At 41.6% G+C, this 19,481-nt stretch overlaps 1 protein-coding gene across 1 annotated transcript; it reads left to right on the forward strand.

The window, feature by feature from the left end:
- The first annotated feature begins 43 nt into the window (after positions 1 to 43).
- On the forward strand, positions 44 to 16,157 carry Coq5 (coenzyme Q5, methyltransferase). Its single transcript, XM_020179056.2, has 7 exons — positions 44 to 289; positions 2,350 to 2,499; positions 4,813 to 5,037; positions 10,725 to 10,831; positions 13,953 to 14,041; positions 14,866 to 14,977; positions 15,060 to 16,157. Exons 1-7 carry the CDS (start codon positions 88 to 90, stop codon positions 15,159 to 15,161), a joined length of 987 nt encoding a protein of 328 aa, XP_020034645.2. The 5' UTR covers positions 44 to 87; the 3' UTR covers positions 15,162 to 16,157.
- The last annotated feature ends 3,324 nt before the right edge of the window (positions 16,158 to 19,481 follow it).

A 19,481-nucleotide genomic window follows, 5' to 3' on the forward strand; every position in this document is an offset into this window, starting at 1 on the left:
GAATAAAACTGGCTCCGGCCGGCCGCCGTCGTCCGACTGATGACGTAACACGACGTATAGCTGGGCCCGCGTAGCCCGACAGTCAAGATGGCGGCCCCTATGAGCTATGTTCTATGGAGGTTCTGCGGCCCCAGGTGGTCGCGGGCGTTGCGGGGCTGCGGCCTCCCTGTGCTTCAGAGCTCCTGGTCTGGGGGTCCGCTGGGTGCGCGGCTCTTGTCCCAAGAGAAGCGAGCAACGGAAACGCACTTCGGGTTTGAGACCGTGTCGGAGGAGGAGAAGGGGAGCAAAGGTGAATAGGACGAGAGGGCAGATGGAGGCATCTGTCAGTCAGCAGTCTAGTTTCTTCTGACCAACTAAGGGTTGATTTAACGTCCCGTTAACTCCAGTGCTGTTGTTTGTGCAGTCCTGACTTCCAGCGGGGACCCACCTGCCCGAGTGGGCAGAGCTTAGACGCCCCCTTTTTTTAAATCAGAATATCAGTAAATCCCATCAATTCAGCGTTTGTGATCTACCAGTCACCCTGTAGACATTTTTTTACAATCCTCATTTTCACTTTCCAGTGATGAGTAGTATTATGTTAAGAAATTGAGACTTAAAGGTTAAGCAAGAACTTACCCAATTTAACGCAGCTAGTAAATGGCAGAACCAGTATTAGAACCCGGGTTGGTCTGATTCCAGAGTCCACATTCTTAGCCTCTTACTAGAGAGAAAAGCCATTTTTTTTTATAGAAAGGAAGAAAGAAACTGTCTTCTTTGTGCCTCAGCTTCTAAATTTGCCAAGTAGGAATAGTAGCAACCTTCTTGTAGAGTTCTTGTATCATATTACTTTAAATACATTAAAGCACTTCAAATATTGTTGAGCAGTTTCTTTAGGCATGGAAAAGGACTGTTTTCAGATCTAGCTGTGCCATCTATACCCATTTTAATTTAGACAAGGGAAGGCCCAGAGGCTTCTTTGATAGGGTAAGGTCACTCAGGAAGCAAGAAAAGAACCCACAGTGGAATGTTTGAGTTTTTTTCTTTTGCTGGTACTAAGGTTTGACCTCTTTGCCCTTATTAGGCAGGTTCTGGACCACTGAGCCACGCCTCCAGCACAAACATTTAATCAGTTGTAATGGAGAAGCAGCATACCATACTATGAGAGGAAAATTACAGATTTGAAATAATTTTTCTTGGGGGGTGGCTGTTGAGGTTTGAACTCAGGGCTTCAAATTAGTCTTAAAGACTACCTTTCAGTACCTCCACCTCAATCTTGTTAAATATATATAGGTCTACTGGAATTTTTTGGACATTAAATTCAAGTTTTCATTTTTATCATTTCTATATCCTCGGGACCTGATTCAGGTGAGTGAAATAAGTGGAGCCAAGTATACTGTGTGTACTCAACACTTCCTGCAGTGACAAGCAGTGGCAGGGGACTCACAACTAAGCTAAATATTCATTCCAACTTAGTGCTGAAGTACAGGCAGACTTCACTTGACACATTAATGTAGGAAATTATGATAATGACCTGAAATCATGATAATGACCTGAATAATCAATGGTAAAATTACAGTTGTTCCATGTCCTTTAAAAATTATTTAGGCTTTGAACTGGAGGTGTATACTCCAGTGGTAGAGCACCTGCTTTGCAAATGCAGACCCAGTACCACCAGGTACTGGTGGAGTGTAGCTCAGTAGTAAAATGTGCTAAGCATGCTCAAGGTTCAGAGTTTGATTCATAGCAACAACAACAACTACTATTGAACATCATAAATTCTCTGTCAGTGGGATGCTGGTGACCTGTAATCCCAGTACTTGGAGATTGAGGCAGGAGGATCATGAGTTCAAAGCCAACCTGAGCTACACAGTAAGACACTATCTCAAAACACACACACACAAAAGACAACAAAAACCCTGACACATAATTATAAGTGTATAGAAAAGTGAAAAAATAAGTACAGCTAATTTGCTTAGTATACTAATTTAGAATTAAGCTGGGTGCTGGTAACTCATGCCTGTAATCTTAGTTACTCAGGAGGCAGAGATCAGGAGGATTATGGTTTGAAACCAACCTGGGCAAATAGTTTGTGAGATCATATCTCAAAAAAAACCCATCACAAAAAAGGGCTGGTGGAGTGGCTCAAAGTGTAGGCCCAGAGTTCAAAGCCAGTACCATCAAAAAAACAAAAACCGAATTGAAGTGAAGAATCAGGTATGGTGTTAGGAAAATAGCATGCATTTGGTGTCAGAAGACATTACACACCAATCTCCTCCATTGGGTTCAGGGGAGAAGAACATCCTCTTTCCATTTAGAATTTTTCCATGTCAATCCTACTAATAAGGCAGTTGTGTATTTCTTCCATGACAGTCTATCAAGTGTTTGAAAGTGTGGCCAAGAAATATGATGTGATGAATGATCTGATGAGTCTTGGCATCCATCGTGTTTGGAAGGATTTGCTGCTCTGGAAGATGCACCCATTACCCGGCACCCAGCTGCTCGATGTTGCTGGAGGTACAGGTAAGATCAAGTTTGGTGTCCTTGAGTACCATCTAGCATCTTCTACAGAAATTATTATCTCATTTCTCATTGGAACAAAGTATCTCATCTACCATCATACTGAAGTTGGTAACTGAAAATCAGTATACTTGCAACTTCCATGAGAGGTATACAAAAGTTTCAGCCAAAAGCAGCTTTGTGCAAAGTGAGCCAGGCTCAAAAAGTCAAAGGTCAAATGTTTTCCCTCATATATGGAAGCTAAACCTGTAGGTTGAACGTATGTGTGGATGTATATATACATGTATATATCGATATATATACATACACACATTATATACATAGAACAAAATTGTATTAGTGAGTCTGTCTGAGGGGACTGCAGGAGAGGGAAAGTAACTCATCTATATATGAATATAATGTACTATACTGTAAGCTGTTGAATATTAGGGGATCGTGGTGATCGAGAGAATGAGTAAGTAATGGAGGGGATTAATTTGATTAAAGCATGAATTACCAAGACAAAACCCCCTTGGACTATCAATATATGCTTAAAACAAAAAAATGAAGGGCAGGAGGGTAAAAAAGTCTTTCCTGGAAGTTGTTACCAGTGGGAGGGGGGGTAAGCAAAAGAAAAGGGTGAATGAAGGTGAATATGGTAGATGTATTTTATATTCATATATGAAAATAGAAGAATGAAATCTGTTGAAATTGTTCTAAGAAGGCAGGGAAGGAGAAAGATGGAGGGGTAAATCTAACTAAGATATATTGTAAACATACATGTAAATATCACAATGTATCCCCCTGTACAAATATTATTTGCTAATAAATTAAAAGAAAAAACTGAAAGAACAGCTTTGTGGGAGTTGGAGATATAACTCAGTGGTAGAGCACTTGCCTAGCATACGCAAGGCCCTGGGTTTAAACCCTAGCAGTGCAAAAAAAAAAGTAGGGTGCCAGTGGCTCATGCCTATAATCTTAGCTATTTGGGAGACTGCAATCAGGGTGTGGGGGAGTTGCACTTGGAGGCCAGCCTAGACAAATAGTTCACAAGACCCCATCTTCAAAAATAACCAGAGCAAAAATGAGCTGGAAGTGTGGCTCAATTGGTAGAATATCTGCTTTGTAAGCATGAAGCTCTGAGTTCAAAACCCAGTCTCAGCAAAACAAAGCAAACAACAAAAAAAGAAAACAGCTTTGTGGGCTGGAGATGTAACTCAAGAGTTAGAGTACTTACCTAGCATGCATGAGGCTCTGGGATAAATACCCAATACCATTAAAAAAGAAAGAAAGACTGGGAATGTACTCAGTGGTTTAGTGTACCACAAAAAATAAATAAGTAAAATACAAACAAAAGGTTTTGTGCCTGTCACTTCTCTAAAACAGAATTAAAAAGTAAAAGACCAATTTTTGACTCCAGTGATATTTCATCATTTAAATGACTGCTTTATTTTTTTTCCCTCCTCTTGGTGCTGGGTATTGAACAGGGCCCAGAGATACAAGGCAAGCACTGTAACACTGAGGTATATCCCCTGCCTCTTTTATCTTCTAAATGCCTATTTCAGCTTCTGTTTAACCTTTAACCCACTTTCCCTTTTGTTGGAAGGAGGGAAGCCTTTTATCACACTAAATAAGCTTTCTATGTAGTCTTTTCTACCTAATCTGCTATCTCATCAGGTATCAAAAGCTTAATTGTTGTCTCTGCTCCTTTGTTACTTACTGCACACTTAGCATTTGGGGAGAAAAATGTGGTGGATTTCTAAAGTGCATGTTGTGGGCTGGGGAGATAGCTCTGTGGTAGAGTGCTAGGCTTAGCATCTCTACGCCAGGGGTTTGATCCCCAGCACCACAAAAAAAAAAACACTAGTACAATGTAAATGCTATGTAAATAGTTACTATAGTGTATTCTTTAGGGAATGTTGACCCAAAAAAAATCTGTACATGTTCAGTACAAACACAATCATTTTAAGTCTAACTGCATTTTTTGATCCATGGTTGGTTGAACCTGTGGTTACAAAGTGTCTAGGTATGCTTATGTTACTTTTATAAAAATTATTTTAAGATTGGTGTGGTGGTACATACCTGTAATCCCAGCACTTGGGAAGCTGAGGCAGGAGGATCATGAGTTCAAGGCCAACCTGGGCAGCAAGTGAGACCCTGTGTCTGAAAAAAACAAGAGAGAAGAAAATGTTACTGTTGAAAGGAGTAGAAACTTCCTTCTTCATACACTCATTCACTCCTATACCTTTGTTATTCCTTTTGGGTTAGGAAATAATGGTTTTTGGAGGGTTTGGTTTTGGTTTTGTTTACATCATTCTTCCCATTGGCTTTCCACAGGTGACATTGCATTTCGGTTCCTTAATTATGTTCAGTCACAGCATCAGAGAAGACAGAAGAGAAAGTTAAGGGCCCAGCAAAATTTATCATGGGAAGAAATTGCCAAACAGTACCAGAATGATGAAAGGGATTCCTTGGGTGGTTCCCACGTTGTGGTTTGTGACATCAACAGGGAGATGCTAAAGGTTGGAAAGCGGAAAGCCTTTGACCAAGGATACAAAGCTGGTGAGTGCCCTGGAGCAGACACAGAGGAAATACTTGTCTTTATAAAATAAGGTGCATTACATCAAATGTTGAAATGCTTTATATTCCAACTTTCAGAAACTTATAAGTAGGCAGAAGTCGGAGATCATTTGTATGGCTGAGTACAGCTCCTGTGGTGTTACATATATGATTTCAGCAAGCTAGATGAACAGCCCCATGTGACAGGGGGATAACCAAAGCCCAAACAGGTTAAAGATCTTACTTAAGTCACACAACTTTTAAGTAGCCGATCCTGGGACTGGTAGACTGACTCAGCTGGTAGAGTGCCTGCCTAGCAAGTGTGAAGCCCTGAGTTTAAATCGAAGTCCCACCAAAAAAAAAAAAAAAAAAAAGAAAGAAAGTGGCAGATCCTAAATTGGAGCTCAGTCTTTGTATCTTGGCTCTTGAAGCCCGTTATAGAAGTTTTGTTTTCATTATTCATAGTGATGCATGCCCGTAATCCTAGCATTTGGGAGGCTGAGGCAGGAGGATCTCCAGTTGGAAGCCAGCCTGGGTTACATATCAAGACCCTGTCTAAAAAAAGAAGTTTTGCTTTTAATACCCAGCAACTCTAGGATGACTTCAGAGTGTCCTTCCTGTGTTTGAGGCATTCCATTCCCTATCAGTGCTAGGCCGGCTTGATTCCTTTGGAACACAAGCAAGCTGCTCAAATTCCCTATAAAAACAGAATTTGCCTTCAGTCACAAGGACTATACTTAGCTAACAGCTTCCAACTTTTAGCACTTCAGCCTCTGCCTCAGCTTTCTTGCAAGGCCAAGTTCCTTCTTGGCAACTCCCACTGAGCACTGGTGGGGCTGAAAAGTACTCTTTATTTTGTGGGGGAGGGCCTAAGGGGTGTGACAAGGTCCTTGAACCTGTTATCCTCCTTCCTTAACTCTGGAGTGCTGGGATTATAGGAAGGAATGAGCCACTATGCCCAACCTAAGCAGGACTCTTAATGGCCAGTCTTGACTCCAGAGCTTCCTGCTGGGCAGGCTGAGGTCTTACCATATTTGCATCAAGGTCTAAAGACTGTCCTAGGACTGATGGAGTGGCTCAAGTGGTAGAGCGCCTGCCTAGCAAGCCTGAGGCCCTGAGTTCAAACTCTAGTACCGCCAAAAAAGAAAAAAAAAAAACAGACTGTCCTACTCAGTTTTTCTTCTTCCTTTTATCTTCCCCAAATGTTGCCCCCACCATCACCCAAAACAAAACAAAAAAAACCAGAAACATCGTTTGCACCCCTTGCTCCATCTCAGCATGTTTGTCAGAGGACCCAACTGACAGTAAAGAAAAGAGACATCAGTACCAGACTCCTCAAGCTTTCCCACTCTAGCAAATACCAGCAGCAGGTACTTGAGTGACTGACTCTAGGAGCCCACTGCAAGCACAAAATGGATGATTTCTGCTGTAGCACACAAATGTAAATTTTTACGTTTGGCTGCTTAACATTCATAAATGCTTTTGTCCCAATTTTCTTAACTTCATTAATGATCCTATAAGCTGCACCCTTTTTGCCCAGCTGCATGGCCTTCATCCAAGGTACCCAGATACTGCAAGCAACCACAGAGAGAAGCAAGGGTATATAATAAAAGAAAAATCTCTCAGGTCCACATCAGTATTTCTTTCCTCCTCCTCCCTCACCAGAAGCATCTCTGGTTATTTTAACCCAATTCTTTTTCCTCCTCCCGCCCCCATGAGCAGCTGCCTAGACGATTTGCAGCCCACTGGTCCCCAGGATGAAGGGCTCTTTTGTCAGTCATCAACACGAATCAGAAAGCAGACAGTCACTAGTGTTTTTCAGACAAAAGCACTGTGTTTCCTTACTCCTACTGACCAAAGTGTTTCCCTTCACTCTGGTGCTCAGCCATGAAGAATGGAGAAAGGACTGGGGGCGTGGCTCCAGTGGTATAGCGCCTGCCTAGCAAGCATTGAAGACCTAAGATCAAACCCAAGTACTGCCAAAAAAAAAATTAAAAAATTAAAAAATGGAGAACAAGAGTATTGGAATGAGAGGTAACATTCCATTTCTGGAATCATCTCTTCCATGCTGTCATAACTGCTAAGACAAATGCACCTGAACAGGAAGTAAGTGTTGTCTAGTATAGTTTTCTTTCCTCCTTGCTTTATCAATCTCCAGTAATGCCTTGCAAAACACATGCGAAAACAAGAAACTAAGTAGGAGGGTCTCAGAAGTTATCTAATAAAAGTAAAAGTTAATGTGTAAAGGCATTTTTTATGTTTAATATTATGTTATATATATATTTTTCCCCTTTTTTTGTGCTGGTAATCAAACCCACAAATGCTAGACAAGCGCATTAACCACTGAGCTACATGCCCCCAACCCTGGGTGTGTTTTTTCTTCTTCTATTTGGTAGACCGGGGTTTGAACTTAAGCTTTGCACTTACTAGGCAAGGGATCTACCACTTGAGCCATCCTCCCAGCCCATGCATTGGTTATTTTTGAGATAGTGTCTCTCGCTTTATGTTCATGCTGGCCTAGACTGTGATCTTCCTATTTGCTGCTTAGCCATGTAGCTGGAATGACAGACATGTACCACTGCACCCAGCCATTGGTTAAGATGGGGGTCTCTCAAACTTTTTGCCTAGGCTGGCCATGAACCTGAGCTCGCTTTGAACCTCAGTCCTCCTGTTCTCTGCCTCCTGACTGTTTTCTTTTTAAAGCTCTTTTTAGATACTGCTAGTTTGCTTTCTGGAAAGGTTGTTTTTATTTATTTATTTTTTTAAAGTATTTGCATTTTTTTTTTTTTCTTCACAGTACTGGAGTTTGAACTCAGGGCCTCATGCTTGCTATGCAGGCGCTCTACCACTTGAGCCATTCTGCTAGCCCATGCTTTGTTTTTTTGAAACAGGGTCTTGCTATGTAGCCCAGGCTGGTCTTAAACTCAGGCTCCTCCTGCCCCATCCTATCAAATTCTGGGATTACAGTGTGTGACACCATACACAGTTTAGAATGGTTATCATCATTTTTCTTCCTCTAAAAAGACTTCTTTTTATATTTTATGTCTAATTGCCTACAGGTTTGAATAATGTTGTCAAAAAACAAAATTATACTTTTAAAGATCTTAATTTGCTTTATTCATGATTCTACAATTAGGCAATACTTAATTCCATAAGCTAGAATAAGCATTTCAGTGGGTCAGGCAAGGAAAGTTGATTTTATAAGCAGGTAAATGCAGAAGAAAGCTGAAAAAGACACAAAGCAGATTGCCACTTCATAGTCACTTTTCTTATAAGGTGAGGCCGTAACAATAGAAAAGAACTGATTGGTTAACGCCACAGTGCTGCAAGTTATTTTTACAAGCATGAAAGTCAGAGAAAACTATGATGATACTCATTAGAACTAGACTAGGAAATGTGGCTGTTTGTCATTTCTTTTGGTTTCACAGAAGGTCAGATAAACAGCTTATTTTCAGCTTTGGTGATGTGGAACTTTACTTTTATTTTTAGCCTGGACTGTTGGGACCTAGTGCAGGAGCTTAGTCCAAAACAGTGGCTCCTGTAATTTTCATTTATCAGTGTTAAAGCCAAATCAGTACCTTTAGAGGACATTGCTACCCTGATAAGGGGCTTTCTCAGATATTTTCTGAATTCAGAAGTAGGATTGGTGTCTGGACACTTTCGATGACTACAAGAGAATCCGCAGTGTATCTACAGAGCATTGGTTCCAGGAACTCCCTCAGATACCAACATCTGCAAATACTCAAGTCCATTATATAAAATGACACAGCACTTGCACATAGCCTACATATACCCTCCTGTAGGGTTTTTTTTAATGTGTTTGTTAAGACAAGGTCTCATTGTATAGCCCAGACTGGCCTCTAACTCACAATCCTTCAGCCTCCCAAGGGCTGGGATTACAGGCCTGTGTCACCATGACCAGATTCTTCTTATATACTTTAAATCATCTCTAGATTACTTTTATATGATATAAATGATATATAAATAGTTGTTATATTGTATTGGATATGACAAGAAAAAGTGTGTACCTGTTCAGTACAGACATAATTTTGTTTTGTTTTGTTTTTGGTGTTTTTGGCCTTTTGTATGCTTAGCGTACACTTACCATTGAACCTTACCCCTGCCCTTCAAGTATTTTCAATCTCTGTTGATTGAATCCATGGATGGGGAATCTAGATATGGACAGCAGACTGCTTCACTATGCTAAATTCTTCATTGTCAGTGTAGAACTCACTGTAAGTAAGTTGTTACTCTTATTAATTCCATTTAACAAACAGACTGAGACAAAGTAGTTTATTCAAGATTATTACAGCACTTGGGAGGCAGAGATAGGAGGATTACAGTTCAAGCACAGTGAAGGCAAAAGTTTACAAGACTTCAAAATAAACTGGGTGGCCGGGTGCTGGTGGCTCAGCTTGTAATCCTAGCTACTCAGGAGGCAGAGATCAGCGGGATCGCTGGATCACAGCCCAGGCAAATAGTTCCACGAGACCCTATCTTGAAAAAAAACTCTTCACAAAAAAGGGCTGATGGAGTGGCTCAAGGTGTAAGCCCTGAGTTCAAGCCCCAGTACTGCAAAATAAATAAATAAATAAATAAATATAAACTGGGTGTGACAGAGCTCACTTGTAATCCCAGCTACTTGGAAGGCTGAGGAAGGAGGATCAGCCTGGTCAAAAAGCACAAGACCCTACTAGAAAAACAAACTAAAAAAGTAAAAGGGGACTGTGTGCGAATGACTCATGCCCATAATACTAGCTACTCATCAGGCAGAGATCAGAAGGATCAAGGTTCATAGCCAGCCCAGGCAAATAGTTTGAGAGATTGTATCTTGAAAATACCCAACACAGAAAAGGGCTGGCAGAGTGGCTCAAGCAGTAAGAGTGCCTGCTGAGTTTAAACCCCAATGCCACCAAAAAAAAAAAGAAAAGAAAAAAATTGTTTGAGGATGGTTCTTGGCTCAGGACTGAGGACTGTCTAGCATGCAGAAAGCTTTGGGTTCTATCCCCAGCACTAGCAAAGGAAATTTGCTTTGGGTAAAACATAAGTAAGCAAGCATCAAGTTGTGGTATTGGACCCTTGAAAGAGGGCTCAGATCTTCAGAGATACCAAGCTTCAAGTTCTTGGGATTAGAGGACACCATAAAAACAGTGGCCAGGAATCGAATGGAGAAGGCAGGTGTGTGATGTCTTCTGACATCAAATGTGTTGCATTTTCTTGACACCATGCCTGACATCTCACTTCAGTCACTTCAATTGGGGTTTGTTTTGGCGGTATTAGGGTTTGAACTCAGGGCTTGCTAGGCAGGCGCTTTACCACTTGAGTCACTCTGACAGTCCTGTTTTGTATTGGGGTTTTTCGAGATAGGGTCTTATGAACTATTTGCCTTGGGCTGGCTTTGTACCTCGATCCTTCTGATCTCTGCCTCTGGAGTAGGTAGGATGTAGGAGTGAGCCACTGGTGCCCTGCTCAAAGTCAGTTTTGATGCTGCCCAGAGTTTACATCACACCCCAGATTTAAGGGCTCAGTCCCACAAGAGTGCCTAAACTTCCAACCCTAGCTGTACATTGGGTGCCTAGGCTACTCGCACTTCCTCCTGGCTGACTAAAAGTTCCTCAGGTTCAATAATCTGCTGGGTTTGAGGAACACAACTACCCAGACTCAGACCCAGAATTCATTTTGTCTTCTAGGACTTGCTTGGGTGCTGGCAGATGCTGAAGAACTACCTTTTGATGACGACAAGTTTGATGTTTACACCATTGCCTTTGGGATCCGGAATGTCACTCACATTGATCAGGTACCAATGGCTATTTGATTGGCTTGTGTGACTCCCAGGATCTGTTAGTTCTCCTGAGTTGATCCACAATGAATGAGGAAAGGAGAGATTTACGAACCAAGAACTTCAGTAGAATGACTATTTTAAGCTTAGGAACTTCTTCCTTTAGGTTGCCAATTTTTCTAGTTAGAAAATTGAAAAGGACCAAAATCACAGAGCAACTCCCCATAGAAGTTTTTGTTGCTTAGGTTGGCATTTATATTCTGGGAATGGTTAGTCTTGCTCTGGCCTTTCATCTCACTTGTAAAGCTGTCTGTGAGTTTGCAGATCAGAGGCATGGTCAGAGGTTGACACAGGAAAAGGCACTCAGCCATTATTTTAGTAGACAGTAAATTCATGGTTTCCCTATAGGGAGAAGAGAATATTTGTTTCTTAATCTGATTTAGCTTTTCTTTATTTCTGCTTTAATTTTCTGTTCAAAACATTTGACGATCATGTGCAAGGCAATTAGTTTCATATCTGTAATATTGTAACATGGGTTCCAGTGTGTGGCTCTTCTGCTTTAGGGTGGGACATTCTTTTTTGTTTTCCTGGCACTAGTAGAGTTTGAACTCAGGGCTTCACGCTTACCAGGAAGGCACTCCACCACTTGAGCCACTCTGCCCTTTGTTCACTGGTTATTTTTGAGATAGGATTTCACTTTATGCCTGGCCCAGCCTGGACTGAAATCCTCCTATTTATGCTTCCTGCAGAGCTGGGATGTCAGACACCTACCACTTTTTTGTTCCAGCTGGTCTCAAACATGGTCCTCCTAATCTCCACCTCCCTTGTAGCTAGGATAATCAGCTTGAACCACCCCTGTCTGGGTGGGACATTCTTTAATGTGCTTGGTGTGGTTTGACTATGAGTAGTACCCTCTGAAGGTCTATTTCTTAAAGGACCTCAGAATGGAGCTATTGGGAAGTGCTGTGGACCTTTAAGAGGTGGGGCCTTGTGGGAAGTCCTTAGAAGTCCCTGGGGGCGTGGCTTATGAGTATTTTTGGATTCAGACCTGTATCCTTTCTCTCCTATCATTCCTCTCTTCCTATTTGCTTCCCTTCTCTTCCTCTTCCCTGTCCTCTCATCTCTCTCTCTCTCTCTCTCTCATCTCTCTATCTCTGCTTCTCTTTTGAATATTGCCACTTGAAAAATAAGATGAAGAGGTCTTTTTGGTTTGTTTATTTAGTTAGCTTTTTGGGGAAGAGGGTCTCCCTGAGGCCCATGCTGGCCTCAAACTCACTATGTAGCTCAGGCTGGCCTTGAACTTGTAATCTCCTTGCCTTAACCTCTCCATTGCTGCATTACAAGTATGTGCCACCAATGCCTTTTTGATTTGCTCTTTTTGATTTTAGATAGACTATGCTATATGTATTAATCATGTAATTAGCTACTGTGTAGGAAAAATTTACTGTCTTCTCTATAGTCCTATATTTTTGTTTTCTTTTTCTTTTTTCTATGATGGGACTGGGATTTGAACTTAGGTCTTCACGCTTGCAGAGCAGACACTCTACCACTCAACCCACATCTGCAGTCCTATATTCACATATTTTTGACACCAAACGTGGGATTTCCCCACACCAAGCAATTCTCTGAAGATAGCAATTGGGTGTCTTTCAGTTCAATTCAGTTACATCTACTTCGAGTTATCAAAGACTCAATCCTCATTCACACAAGCCCCCACTTCAGACTTGAATTGCTTGCTCTTGTTTTCACTGGTGCATCTGACTGGCTATACATAGGGTTCCTGCAACCCCTCCATGCATTTGATCATTTGCTAGAATACAGTCTTCCTCTCATGGCAAACAGCCATGAAGTGAACAGTTTGCTCTGCCATCTGCTCCCCACCATTGTCATATGGCACACCCACCAGAAGCCCACAGTAATGGGCCCACCAATCTTGGACTGGAACTTCTGAAAAATGTAAGCCCAAAATAACCTTTTTCTCTTTATAAATTAATGTTCTCAGGTATTTCATCACAGTGATGGAAAACTGACTAATAGTGCTCTTTATAATCATTTCATATTTCTCTACCTCCCTCCCTCTCTCTCTCCCCTTTTTTTTTTTTTTAAGATAGGTTCTCATTATGTAGCCCAGGCTGGCCTTGAATTCAGAATCTTCCTGCCTCTGCCTCCCAAGTGCTAGGATTACAAGTATGTGCCACCACACCTGGCTAGTTTATTATTTCTTTTAATTAAAAAAATTTTGGTAGGCTGAGAGCATAGCTCAAGTGGTAGAGTACTTGCTTAGCAAGCTCATGGTCCTGAGTTCAAATCACATACCAAAAAAATTTTGAATAGGTTCAAAGTTCAAATGGAGAAGCCAAGTGCCAGTGGCTCACACCTGTAATCCTAGCTACTCAGGAGGCAGAGATCAGGAAGATAGAGGTTCAAAGCCAGCCTGGGCAAATAGTTTGAGAAACCCTTTCTTGGAAAAACCCATCACAAAAATAGGGCTGGTGGAGTGGCTCAAGGTGAAGGCCCTGAGTTCAAACCCCAGTACTACAAGGCACTGGTGGCTGACATCTATAATCTTACCTACTTGGGAGACTGAGATTGGGAGCACTGAGGTTCCAGACCAGATTAGGCAAGTAGTTCATGAGACCTTATCTCCAAAATAACCAGAACAAAATGGACTGGAGGTGTTGCTCAAGCAGTAGAGCTCCTGCTCTGCAAGTGCCTTCTTTGAGAGCACAAAGTCCTGAATTTAAATCCCATACTACCAAAAATAAATAAAGATACTTCTAATCCTGTGCTGTTCAAATAGTGAAATATCTATATACATGTAATTTCTACCATAGAAGAGTTTCTGTAGGATAGATTCCTTGATTAAAATTGTTATACTGAAGAATATATGCACTGTGATTTTGATCCATAATTCTAAACTTGCTCTTTATGGTGTTGTACTAGTCTATACTCAGTAATCTTATGTAGTCATTGGGTAGCACAGTGCCTTTATCATTTAGGATATGTAGGATTATTTCTGCTGTTAACAGCTTTCCAACTGACAGTGCACAAGTTAGTAATGTTTATAATGCCCACAGAAACCCATGGAATTGAGTGAAGGCTGCTGACTAGTGTGTCCTGTTGTCCTTATCTCTCTCAGGCACTTCAGGAAGCCCATCGGGTCTTAAAGCCAGGAGGACGGTTCCTTTGTTTGGAGTTTAGTCAAGTGAACAATCCCATTGTGTCCAGGTTGGCATTGATAAAAGGTCTTTATCTTCATTGTCTAGCCAAAGGTTTCCCATTCCAAAATGGATAGAAAGTAGCCAGTAAGCTATAAGTCTGAGTCCCAGAAGCCCTGAAGGACAGTGCTGCTTCAAGAGGGGGCTGGCAGTGTGGTACAGGTGGTAGAGCACTTGCCTTGCAAGCACAGGCCCTGAGTTCAAATCTCCGTACTACCAAAAAAAAAAAAGAGAGAGAGAAACATCTCACTGCTGGTGGACTCACTGCTGAGGGAGTTCTCAAGCAGTAGAATACCTCCCTAGCAAATTCGAAGCCATGAGTTCACACCCCATTTCTACCGAAAAACAACAGAAGGTTAGTGAGTTCTGAATAACAATACTTAGACCAGAAGAGCCTCAGCCCAGTAACCAGAGGCCCTAGTTGGCTCATGTTATATTTTATTTGACTCATATAGTATTTTAAGAAATTGACTTAAGGTTGGAGCACACTTAAGTGGTAATGTGCAAGGAGGAGGCCCAGAGTTCAAACCTCTGTACTGAAAAAAGACAAGACTTAAAATCAGGAAATTTTAATCAGAGCCTAATGCTAACTACCTCTTCTCTGCTTTTATAAGTACTGTTACTTGCTAACTATAGCTGTCATTATACCTCTTGGTCTTGTACATGGCACACTTCCCTAATTTCAGGCACTTGCTTGACACATACCTCCCCACACACATGGACTTCTTACTGAAGAAAGTATTCAGGGCATTTTCTTTTTCTTTTTTTTGGTGGAAGTAGTAGGGAATGAACCCAGGGCATGTTCTAATTCAAATGTCTTGCCTTTTTGTTTAGGCTGTATGATCTATATAGCTTCCAGGTCATTCCTGTCCTAGGAGAGGTCATTGCTGGAGACTGGAAGTCCTATCAGTACCTTGTGGAAAGTATCCGAAAGTTCCCATCTCAGGTACAAAAGTTCCATAGTTTATAATAAAGACCCTAAAGATGAAAGCCAAGCAATCCTTGCTCTGTTTTTCCTTTTGTTTTAGGAAGAGTTCAAGGAGATGATTGAAGATGCAGGTTTTCAGAAAGTGACTTACGAAAGTCTAACTTCAGGCATTGTGGCCATTCATTCTGGCTTCAAACTTTAACTTGTTTCCTATCTGGAGTGTGAACCAGTCATATCCTATTGGAGCCTGGAACTGAAGGATAATTTGGCTGAAGAGACAGCAGCTGAGCAAGCACTTCCTCTTAAGGATATGAACCTTAGCCAGGCACCAGTGGCTCAAGCCTGTAATCCTAGCTACTCAGGAGACAGAGGTCAGGAGTATCATGGTTCAAAGCCAGCCCACACAAATAGTTCGTGATACTGCATCTTGAAAAAACTCATCACAAAAAGTACTGGGGGAGTGGCTCAAGGTGTAGGCCCTGAGTTCAAATCCCTTTTTTTAAAAAAGGGATATGAACCTTAGACTCATGCTGAACTGACAGTCTCAAAGTGTCATTTTTTTTGCAGCTTTCATTAGAAGATTCTCTGGCCTTCTCCAAGAGAATTTGGTCTGTTCTTTTACTCAACTCCTGCTAACTTCCTTGGGCTGTGTAGTATGGAGTTTAGGTAAAACCAGCACTAAAGCACGGTACTGCCTTCCAAAAGAATAATGGATCATTTGAACCCAAAGACAGTTTGATCCAGAAAATTTAATTGTACGTGAATCAACCTTAACCTAACACTCAGTCTAGGGCCAAAAGCCAAGATCCACATCAGAGGGCTATCAATACTGGAATTGTGGGCTGGACACACGGTCTGTGATAGAGCACATGCCTTGTTGCTCAAGGCCCTGGATTCAATCCTCAACATCAAAAAACCCCAAACAAAACAAAAAACTAGAATTGTGTGCTGAACCAGTACATACTTTTATAATTGGGATGTTATTTGGCTATTTGTCATTGTTTTCTTGAGAATAAGGGAAAACATGTTTTCATCATTCTTTCAGTCTTCTTCCACCAAAAGACATTACTGTGTCTTGTGTATTCACTACTAATCCTTATTGTTTTGTTGTTGTTGTTTTCCTATAATCATTGATGTTTGACTAAATCCTTGTTGATGGAATAAATAAAGAGCAAACTCCTGCTTTCATGTCCTGTAATATAGTGAGCTTCTTTGTCAGAATACATTTGAAGAAAGACATTTATGAAAGGGTTTTATAGCAAAAAAGAGAAGGCAGGAAGGAGGGAGGGAGGAAAGGAGGGAATAAGAGAAGAGAGAGGGAAGGGAGGGATGGAGGGAGGGAGGGAATATAGGGGATGGAGAGGAAGGAGGAAGGTTGGCTTGAAAACTATTTATGTATGCAACTTGATCCCTTCCAGTTTTCAGGTATTTTCTGGGAAAAGCTTGTCTCCTTACTACAGTCCACGGATAGTTTAATTGTGGATAGGTTAGTTCAAGGCTATTTGGAAGGGCTTTAGACTTACTTCTTGGCCAGAACAGTGGGGATCTTGCCCTGGCACTTAACAACTTTTAGATACAGCTAACTATACAACTATCTCAAAGAACAGCAGCTAAGAGCATTTGAGCTGGTGGAGTGGCTCAAGTGGTACAGTGCTGCCTACCAAGTGTGAGGCCCTGAGTTCAAGCCCCAGTACTGCAAAATAGAAGAAGGAGAATAGAGAAGGGAGAAGGAGGAGGAGAAGGAAGGAGAAGAAGAAGAAGGAGGAGGAGGAGGGGGTAAGGGGAGAGGGAGGAGGAGAAAAGAAGAAGAAGAAGAAGAAGCATTTGAGAAAAAGCTAAACCTTACAGTAACTTTTAGCTTACATTTTGGTTAAGCCAGCTGGAACCTAATGGTTTTTGAAATTAATAGGAAAGAACAGGCACCAGAAGGAACTCTATAAACCATAAGCCCAGTTTTATCTCCATAGCTGTGTGGTTGTCTTAACTCTAAATAAATTTTTAAAAAATCAAAGTTAAAAGTCAACACTTCCCTACAGTAGATCAGATCAAATTAGATTAGAACCCCTAGTGTCTGGCTGTACGGTCTTGAATCAACTCTAGGGTCTGTTGCTGGAGAGAGATCATCTATTTGGAGTAGATAAAGCATTGGAGGCCAAATTCCTGACGAGCTTCAAACAGAAATATAGCTAGGTCACTAAAGGGAATGGAATAGAAAAGTAATGGTTCATAAGAACATTTTCCATCTGTTTTCCTAAATACAAACCTAAATCATCCCGATTTCAGTCTCCTGTTCCATAGTACCTCATACTTCTTTCCTGCAGACAGCAGGAGGAAAAATTCTCATTTTAACTGCCATAGTAAACAGTAAAAGTTTTGCACCCCAACCCTGAAACTCTCCCAGTCCTGACGTAGCCCAACTTCACTAAGACTTATAAAACCCTGAGTTCTGGTAAAGAAAACTATAACCTTTCAAAAATGTTATTGACCTAATGCTGCTTTTTTTTTTTGTGTGGTACTGGGGTTTGAACTCAGGGCCTCAAACTTTAGCTAGACAGGTACCATACCACTTGAGCCACTTCACCATCCCAGGGCTTTGTGCTTGAAAAGCAAGTGCTCTACCACTTGAGCTACACCTCCAATCCATTTTGGTCTGGTTATTTTGGAGATAGGGTCTTGAGAACTATTTCCCTGAGCTGGCCTTGAACCCCAATCCTCCTGATCTCAGCCTCCCAAGTAGCTGCATGAGCCACCTGGTGCCCAACCCTAATGCTACTCTTAATCTGGTGTTATCACCTGTCCATTCAAATCTATCACCCCCTTCTGTGTCAAATCCATTTTAGAGATACAGAGCCTAAAACAAAGCCTTACATTATGTGAAGATAATGGAGGAGGCCGGGCATGATTGTGCACACTGTAACCTCACCACTTGGGGAAGACTGAGACAAGAGGATCTCAAGTTCCAGGCCAGCTGGGTTATATAGTTCTAGGCCAGGTTGAGCTACATAGCAAGACCCCCATCTCAAAAAGAAACAAAAAAAGGGCTGGGTGCCTGTGGCTTATGTCTGTAATCCTTGCTGTTCAGGAGGCAGAGATCAGGAACCCAGTGTGGGCAAAATAGTTTGAGAGACCCTATCTCAAAAAAAACGATCACAGATCACAAAAAAGGGCTGGAGGAGTGGCTCAAGGTATAGGCCCTGAGTTCAAATCCCAGTACTGAAAAAAAAAGAAAAACAAAAAAAGAGCGAGCTGGCAGAATGGCTCAAGTGGTACAGCCTCTGCTTAGCAAGCAGGAGGCCCTAAATTCAAACTCTAGTACTGCTAAAAAGAAAGAAAAACAACAACTAAGGAATCCTGCTGAAGTCAGACTCCCAAGATAAGGGTGGGTTGTTTCAGCCTCTGGAACATTTCTTTTCTACCTACAAAAGCTAAGTCTGCCATACAAGCTTTCCTTCATTAGACTGCAGTCTCCCTAAAATTGACAGGAAATCTGTTTTCATTGTAAATCAGTTTTTAAGTTTTTTGTATTAGCATACATTAATATTAGAAGGGGTTTCATTGTGATAATTCCATTCATGTGTACTGTGTACCTTGAACAAGTTTACCCTCTCCCCCTTTTTCATAGCGTTTGGCAGGTTTCATTATGCTTTTTGTGTGTGGCAGGACTGAGGTTCGAACTCAGTACTTGCCTCACACTTGCTAGGCGAGCACTCTACCACTTGAGCCACTCCACCAGCCCTGTTACACTGTCTTCATAAGTATGTATGCAGCATATCCTTTCCTTTCCCTCCTCCCTCCTAGACAATCCCCTATATACATTCATCTGACAGGAAATCTTTGATTGTACTTACTTGTAGCTTTAATTGGGCCCTTTAACAAAGCTCCAATTCACATTTGTAATAGGTTTCTGGCCAGGACTAGTTAAAAGCACAAACCCAGTAAGCTAAAAGTTAAATTCCTGCAAAAATTTTATTAGGTAATCATGGAAAGCTGCCATTCAAAAACTGCTTTTCCTTTTAAGAACATCTTTTTAGTCTTTTGAGCTGGACAATAGTGGCTCAACACCTGTAATCCTAACTGCCTGGGAAGCTGAGATTGAAAGGATCAAGGTTCCAGACAAGCCCAGGCAAATAGTTGGAGAGACCCCATCTCCAAAATAACCAGAGCAAAATTGACTGGAAATGTGGCTTGTAGAGCACCTGCTTTGCAAGTATGAAGGCCTGAGTTCAAACCCCAGTCCCACCAAAAATATGGGAGTGGCAGTATAATTGATCCCCAGCACCAAAGAATAACCAGCTTTATGAGCTAGCCATGGTGATGCAGCCATCTAATCCCTACCAGGGAGATTGAGGCAGGATTGCAGATTATAAACCAGTTTGGCTACAGTCTCAAAAGGAGCACCAGGGCTGGGTGCTGGCTCAAGTAGTATAGCACCTGCTTAGCAAGAACTTAGCCCTAAATTCAAACCCCAGTTACCACCAAGTAAAAAGCACTGAAATGGTGAATCCCACGGAAACTTGCAGGA

The sequence above is a fragment of the Castor canadensis genome, chromosome 18, assembly GCF_047511655.1.
Source record: "Castor canadensis chromosome 18, mCasCan1.hap1v2, whole genome shotgun sequence".
In the NCBI taxonomy this organism is placed as follows: domain Eukaryota; kingdom Metazoa; phylum Chordata; class Mammalia; order Rodentia; family Castoridae; genus Castor; species Castor canadensis.